At 30.9% G+C, this 7,746-nt stretch overlaps 2 protein-coding genes across 2 annotated transcripts; both read left to right on the plus strand.

Moving 5' to 3' along the window:
• Positions 1–721: 721 nt before the first annotated feature.
• Positions 722–5,074, plus strand: Cpsf100 (cleavage and polyadenylation specificity factor subunit 2). The gene is made up of 13 exons (XM_012378424.2): positions 722–826; positions 923–996; positions 1,079–1,333; positions 1,559–1,821; positions 1,913–2,072; positions 2,159–2,510; positions 2,605–2,915; positions 2,990–3,249; positions 3,336–3,521; positions 3,823–4,192; positions 4,389–4,583; positions 4,663–4,800; positions 4,915–5,074. Exons 4-13 carry the CDS (start codon positions 1,673–1,675, stop codon positions 5,005–5,007), a joined length of 2,214 nt encoding a protein of 737 aa, XP_012233847.1. The 5' UTR covers positions 722–826; positions 923–996; positions 1,079–1,333; positions 1,559–1,672; the 3' UTR covers positions 5,008–5,074.
• A 244-nt stretch (positions 5,075–5,318) lies between these two features.
• On the plus strand, positions 5,319–7,511 carry LOC105678786 (uncharacterized). Its single transcript, XM_012378425.2, has 2 exons — positions 5,319–5,593; positions 5,842–7,511. The coding sequence occupies exon 2, from the start codon at positions 5,961–5,963 to the stop codon at positions 7,260–7,262; it is 1,302 nt and encodes a 433-aa protein (XP_012233848.1). The 5' UTR covers positions 5,319–5,593; positions 5,842–5,960; the 3' UTR covers positions 7,263–7,511.
• The last annotated feature ends 235 nt before the right edge of the window (positions 7,512–7,746 follow it).

The raw sequence follows: 7,746 nt of genomic DNA on the forward strand, positions 1-7,746 counted from the left end.
ACATACTATTTCTGTCTCCTTTCTTACCGACCAGAAATGCTCCATTTTAGCGGGGATTTTATGAAATTGTTAACAGGAGCACATGATGATATAGGAGCTTGCTCTTGACTAGATCAGTCGGTACACTTGCCATCATGTACAGTTGTTATATTGTTGTTTTAGCTAACCAAAAGATGGCACTTTTGAGTGAGCTCCTAATATTCATGTGCTCCTGTTAACAGGAGCACATGCGCTGTAGGAGGTTACTCGGAACAGCGCCATCTTTTGGTTAGCTAAAACAACAATATAACAACTGTACATGATGGTAAGTGTACCGACTGATCTAGTCAAAAGCAAGCTCCTATATCATCATGTGCTCCTGTTAACATTTTAATAAAATCTCAGATAAAATGGCGGTTCCAGCAGGTAATCTTAATTTTTCTACATGCTTATAGCTACTTAATTGTTCACTTCTGGGCTACTTTTGACAGTGTTAGGATGCCCGTAAAATACTTAAATAATTAAAATGTTTCTTTTAAAATTTTTGGAAAGATTTTTGTTGCAAAATTCAAAATGCCAATTGTTAAAAGAATTGAATGTTTTTTAGGACGTTTTTAGGACGTCCTAAAGATCTTATTTAGGACGTTTTGAAGACGTTTTTAGGTTTCCTTATATTTATTATATATATGATTATGTTAGTATTATGCTTTTTCCGAAGCTAGCTGAAGCGTAGAACTCATATATATGTGGCTTGTGTATATTCGATATTTTATTTACTCATGCTGCTTGCTGCTTGTGTCTCAAATCTAGCATCACCGCGTCACTACTGTTCTAGTGAATTAGAGCTGTTAGTTTTCCCAAAGAGCTCCATTAATATATATCTAGTGTGAATTGAATGTGAATGGCGAATTCTTTCTGATTCGTAATTTCTATGTATTTGCAGATAAAGTTTTCGTTGCTTTGATGAAATTATTTTTTAACATATGACGTATTGCCACCAGCTTCTGATAAACGAATGTAAAGTTTAATATAAATCTATGTGTAATACGAATTCTTATTTTGTTTGCTAAAGCTTAATGATTATTTTCTATATTTATAGGTTAAGATGATGTTATGGTTTCTGTATATATAATATATACATAAAGTTTATGAAGTTTGTAAAGACTGAAAGGATGATTTAAAGTGATAACTAACATTCGATATGCATATATTATAATTTGTTTATTGCATATCTGTATTTACAGTACAATTCTATTCATGAGGTTGATATTTTAACAAAGAGAAGGCAATGGTATTTCTTCGTTAATTTAAAAAGAAATAAACTGGCGGACAATTTAGAATATACATGCTAAAGGTATATATACATATAACTATTCTTTATTCTTTATTATGTTTAATGTTATAAGATATATAAATATTTCTTATTCTTATACTCTTCTTGTTATGTTCTTGTACAAGTATGAAGAGTAACAGATTGTAGATTGATAGAAATTTTAATGACAACAGTCAAAGAATAAAAACCTGTCTTATAGTTTTATTATATTACACTTTCTATATTAAAAATAAATATATAATTAAGCATTGCAGAGAGAAAGAAAGTATAGAAGGTACATTTACAAAAAGCAGTTTTAAGTATATTTAATCCAGATTAGTAATTTATTGATTACAAGAAGAAAGCCTCTAATATAGTAAAATGACATCCATTATAAAACTTCACGCTATCTCTGGAGCGATGGATGAATCTCCACCTTGCTACATATTACAAGTTGATGAATTAAGAATATTATTGGATTGTGGATGGGATGAAAATTTTGATCAAGACTTTATAAGAGAATTGAAAAGGTAATATTTGTGATATGACTATATTTATTACAATAGAATATATTTTATTAATTTTTATATATTTTTATTTACTTTTAATTATTTTTTTCAGACATGTTAACCAGATAGATGCAGTACTACTTTCATATCCAGATCCATTACATTTAGGCGCATTACCATATTTGGTAGGTAAATGTGGCCTAAATTGTCCCATATATGCCACCATACCTGTCTACAAAATGGGTCAAATGTTTATGTATGACATGTATCAGGTATATCTCTTTGACATGTATAAATATAAAAAACTTATCAATTTTAAATTGATATTAATATTTAAAATATTGTGTATTGATTTCAGTCTCGTCATAATATGGAAGATTTTGATCTATTTACTTTAGATGATGTTGATGCTGCATTTGACAAAATAGTACAATTAAAATACAATCAAAGCATATCAATGAAAGGTAAAGGCTATGGTGTTACGTTGACACCTTTGCCAGCAGGACACATGATTGGTGGGACAATTTGGAAAATTGTGAAAGTAGGAGAAGAGGATATAATTTATGCTGTGGATTTTAATCACAAAAAAGAACGTCACCTGAACGGTTGCGAGTTAGAGAGATTGCAAAGGCCATCATTGTTGATAACAGATGCATTTAATGCTACATATCAACAAGCCAGGCGAAGAACAAGGGATGAGAAGTTGATGAGTAAATTTCATATTTATTTTGATTTAAATTAAACTGTTCAGAAACAAAAAAAAATATACTTTTAACAGTTTATTTGTATTTTTTTGCATTTTAGCTAATATTTTGCAAACATTGCGAGGTGGTGGCAATGTATTAGTTAGTGTAGACACTGCTGGCCGCGTATTAGAATTGGCACATATGCTGGACCAATTGTGGCGCAACAAAGAATCTGGGTTGCTTGCTTACTCATTAGCCCTTCTTAATAATGTGAGTTATAATGTTGTGGAATTTGCAAAATCTCAAATTGAATGGATGAGCGACAAATTAATGAGGAGCTTTGAAGGTGCACGCAATAATCCGTTTCAATTTAAGCATCTGCAACTCTGTCACAGTATGGCTGAACTGAATCAAGTCCCAAGCCCAAAGGTAAACTAAAACTTTCATGTTTATAATTTCTAAATAATTCACTTCAAAAGATTAATTTTTAATGTTATATTCAGGTGGTGCTTGCAAGCACTCCGGATATGGAGTGTGGATTTTCTCGAGAATTGTTTCTTCAATGGTGCACAAATCCACAAAATAGTATTATATTGACGAGTAGAACATCTCCAGGTACACTTGCTAGAGATTTAGTAGAAAGAGGAGGAAATCGAAACATTACATTGGAAGTGAGAAGACGAGTGAAACTTGAAGGTATTGAACTAGAGGAATATCAAAAAAGAGAAAAGCTGAAACAAGAGCAAATGAAACAGGAACAAATGTATGTATGCAAATATATATATATATATATCGACCGTTTAATTATATTTGCTACTTATTATTTATGTATGTAATATATTTAATTAGGGAAACTGCAGATGTGAGTTCTGAATCAGAAGACGAGATAGAAGTTGGTGGTGTGAGAGGGAAACACGATTTATTGGTGAAGCAAGAAAGTAAACCTGGCTTTTTTAAACAAAGTAAAAAGCAACATCCCATGTTTCCGTTTGTGGAGGAAAAAATTAAAATAGATGAATATGGAGAAATCATAAAGTAAGGATTTTTCTAGATATAAAATAATTTTATAAAGCATATTTTTTATATTATTCCCTCAGCAACATATTTAATAATTGTAATAAATTCTTTGTCTCAAAATTCTATCCCTATACAAAATATTAAAGAAATTTTAGAACATTAGTATTTAAATTATTTGCATATATGTATTTTAGCAATAAATATATTATTATATATTTCATAATTAATAAACACAATTTGCTTATCCATTAATATAATTTTTATGATTATTTAGTGATTGCTTATATAAATCTTTATTTTACTATTTGTTTTATTACAGACCGGAAGATTATAAAATAGCAGAAACTGTATCCGAAATAGAGGATAATAAGGAAAACATAGAAATGAAGCAAGAAGAAGCCAATCATCACCCAGAAATAGCTGCCGATATTCCGACAAAATGTGTACAAGTTTCGCGTACAATGACCGTTAATGCATCAGTAACGTACATAGATTTTGAAGGCAGGTCTGACGGGGAGTCCCTGCAGAAAATTTTGGCGCAGCTAAGACCGAGGAGAGTAGTCTTAGTCAGGGGTTTATCTAAAGACACAGAGATACTGGCACAACAAGCACAAAGTGCTGGCGCAAGAGTATTTATTCCAGGCAGAGGGGAGACGTTGGATGCTACGACAGAAACGCATATTTATCAAGTAACGTTTAACGTTTTTCTATACTTTCTAGACTTTAAATTGTGCGATTATATAATTGTCTTTTTACATTTTAATAATTCTCAAATTTTCTTTTTACCTCAATTAGAAAAATAAACTGAAGATATATTATTTTGAAGACACCGTCCTAGTTAAAAAAATTAGTCATCACACAGAATATATATATTTTTTGTTGCAGGTACGTTTGACCGACGCTCTCGTTAGCGGATTGAATTTTTCGAAGGGTAAGGGCGATTCTGAAGTAGCGTGGGTGGACGCGATGATAACAGCACGCGATCAAGTTTGCCGAGATGCTGTTGCCGATACCGAATCCAAGGACGCAATCGATGAAAGCGACAAAATATTAACTTTAGAACCTTTGCCATTAAATGAGGTGAGATGTATATAAATTGCAAACGAATAATATAACTGTTAATTAGTACATAATATAACACATACTTCTTTTTCTACAGGTTCCAGGCCATCAAACGACATTCATAAATGAATTGAAACTATCTGATTTCAAACAAGTTTTAAATAAAAGTAATATCCCATCAGAATTTAGCGGAGGAGTATTATGGTGTTGTAATAACACTATCGCTGTTAGAAGGGTTTGTTTTATTAATGATATTAATATTAATTGATTTCTGTATTTTTCATATAATTCAAGAAAGTAATATTTGATATATTATATGAATAAATTTTATATGTATATATTTTTTTAGCATGAAGCTGGAAAAGTAATATTGGAAGGCTGCATTTCCGAAGACTACTATAAAGTACGAGAACTGTTATATGAACAATATGCAATTGTATAACTATTAAGTATGTGTGTATAAAAGAAACCTATGTGATTGATAATAATTACAAGATTTTTGTACTTTATCAATTCTTTTTCTGCATTTCTTCAACCAATCCTTTTATTTTACCATATGCATTTTATAAAGCTTTGTATCGTTTTATAAAAATAACTATGATATATAAATATTACACTATAGTTTTTGTAAAAGTATGGTGGAAAGTATATGTGAAAGAGTCGCATTTTCAAAGTATCGCGCCGATAATATCATTTTATGTTCGATTCGTGCGCTAGCGTGCGCTGGTTATATATGCATGTATATATTAATTCGCCTAATAAAAGCATATTATAAACATTTTGATCAATAACATGTTCAACACATACTTATTTTAATAGTGTAAAAGCTTTCATTGTAAACTGGTTCAACCAGTTTTGTGTGTGAATTAAGTGCGCATATGCGTCATTAGTGCATTTGATTGCCGTCAAGTGTAGTTCGTTGCACGTTGTTGCATGTTACAGTTTAGTTGCAGTGTGGTGCGTGTATTTGTATTTTTTTTTTGTACTGCAATTGACGGAATTGAAGCAATAGGAATTATCCTCCATCCGTGAGTTTTCGTAGAATATTGTAGTAATTTTAATTTATATTTATCTCAAAAATTACGAAACTCAACTTCAAATAAAATGAATGATTGGTTATGAAATCATTGTTTGTGAAAAACGACACGTGTACCTAGCTGCATGTATAAAAAGAAATAGAATCCACATAAAGGATGACGAGACATTTATAACTAATGCATTTAGCAACGGACATAAATATTATCAAGTTAATTAATGTTCTTATATTTTTTTTCAGAATGTACTCTGGATATGTTTTCATAAGAAATATGCGGTGCAGCATTGTCTCTAAGAAATATTGTTTGGTTTTTAGAGATTTGCACAACATTATATGAGATTAAAATAAACATTGGCAACATGAGAAAATATTACCAAGCTGCTCTAGCTGTGACTGCAGTATTAAGTCTCATATCTCTGCTCATCTATAGACATGAATATAATAGATTGAGATATGTTTTAGAAGTTTTTAATTATTTTGGTAAGCCTGGACCAAGACTGGATACAAATTGCACAAATTTTAATCTGACATTTACCACATTCAACCCAAAATTTGACGAACCAATTCCTTCTTGGCAACGCTTGGAGGATGATCTATATGTATATTCTGCATATAGTATTAATCACAAGGAGATACGGGCAGTTGGACTTGGAACTATAAATAGTATTTTAAATGTACAATGTCTTGTCTTCTTCGAGAGTGAGAGTAAACCTATATTAGGAATATTTAAATTTATTCCAATAGGTAATTCAATTAACACAAATGAAGAAGACAATTTAAGAGGATATCATTTTGTTTGCACGCACACAAGTAATGAAACTCCTACTGGGATAACATTTGTTACGAAGTCTAACAAATATCTCAATTACGCACCCATCTTTCCCATAAAAATGCAGCCGCAGAACTCGATTCACAGTCGAATAGGAGTATGCGTGATGCAGTCATCGATGAAGCCAACGCGATCGATAGATATGATAAGCTTCATCAGCTTTCACGCGTTGATTGGAATGGATAATTTCATCATATATGATTCTGGAATTTCAAACGAATTCAATACTAAACTAAAGGAAATGGCTAATGATCCAACATCATTTTGGAAGTTTACATACACCGTCATACCATGGAATTTCCCTTTCACGGAGATTGATCAGAATTTCATCAGAGAAATCGTCGAGATAGATTGCTTATATCGCACATATAACAATGTCGCTTACGCCATTACTCTCTCATGGAACGAATATGTAGTTTTGAAATTTCATCACGCAACAATCGATTTAGTTACGGATTTCAAACGATTCCAGATGTCAGCTGATCGCTACAAACTGAAAACTGCAACTTTCTGCACACAACAAGCTGATGACAAACAATACGTCGATTCTCCATTGATGGTGTTGAAAAAGACGAAGTCTAATATGGACAGTTTGAACGATCATTTTATTTATATGCACAAACCGCATGTAGTATTACAAAACTCCCACATAAACACCAAGGAGATACTAAAAGATTCAGTTGCTTTAGTGAATCAGTATAAATATTGTGATAACTACAAAAATACTTCCCAAATAGATGATTTTACAATTTTAAGATTTGCTTCAGCTATACAAAACTCATCGATTCTTAGGAAATATCTTGAACTGTACAATGTGCCTGATACAAAGTGATATTTCAGTATAATTAATAGTGAATTAGCTATTAATTATCATGGAGAGAGAGAGAGAGAGAGAGAGAGATTTTGCTATTTTGAAAATAATACTCCTGTTTAATCTTCATATATGTCAATACTTCGTGATTATTTGTGTAGTCTTTCATAGGTGCCTTAATCATCACGTTGCAGTTATGACATAATCAACTATTTTGTATATTTCAAACTACAAATAAAACGTTGCTGTTTGTTATTCATAATAGTCTTATATTTCAGTATTTTTTATTTATACTCATTATAATGCTGCAAAATTACATAATATTCACGAAAATAATTTTATTACAGATATTACAAAAAATTATATCATATACTTATAGTCGAATTAGATTGAAAACTTTGCATATTTAGCCTCAAGATTTACATAATTCAAATATTATTCAACTTATAATTAATTTAAATAATTGCAGGAAATAGGCATAAGTATACAATAAAAAAGAAAAAAA

Source organism: Linepithema humile, chromosome 2 (assembly GCF_040581485.1).
Source record: "Linepithema humile isolate Giens D197 chromosome 2, Lhum_UNIL_v1.0, whole genome shotgun sequence".
In the NCBI taxonomy this organism is placed as follows: Eukaryota; Metazoa; Arthropoda; class Insecta; order Hymenoptera; family Formicidae; genus Linepithema; species Linepithema humile.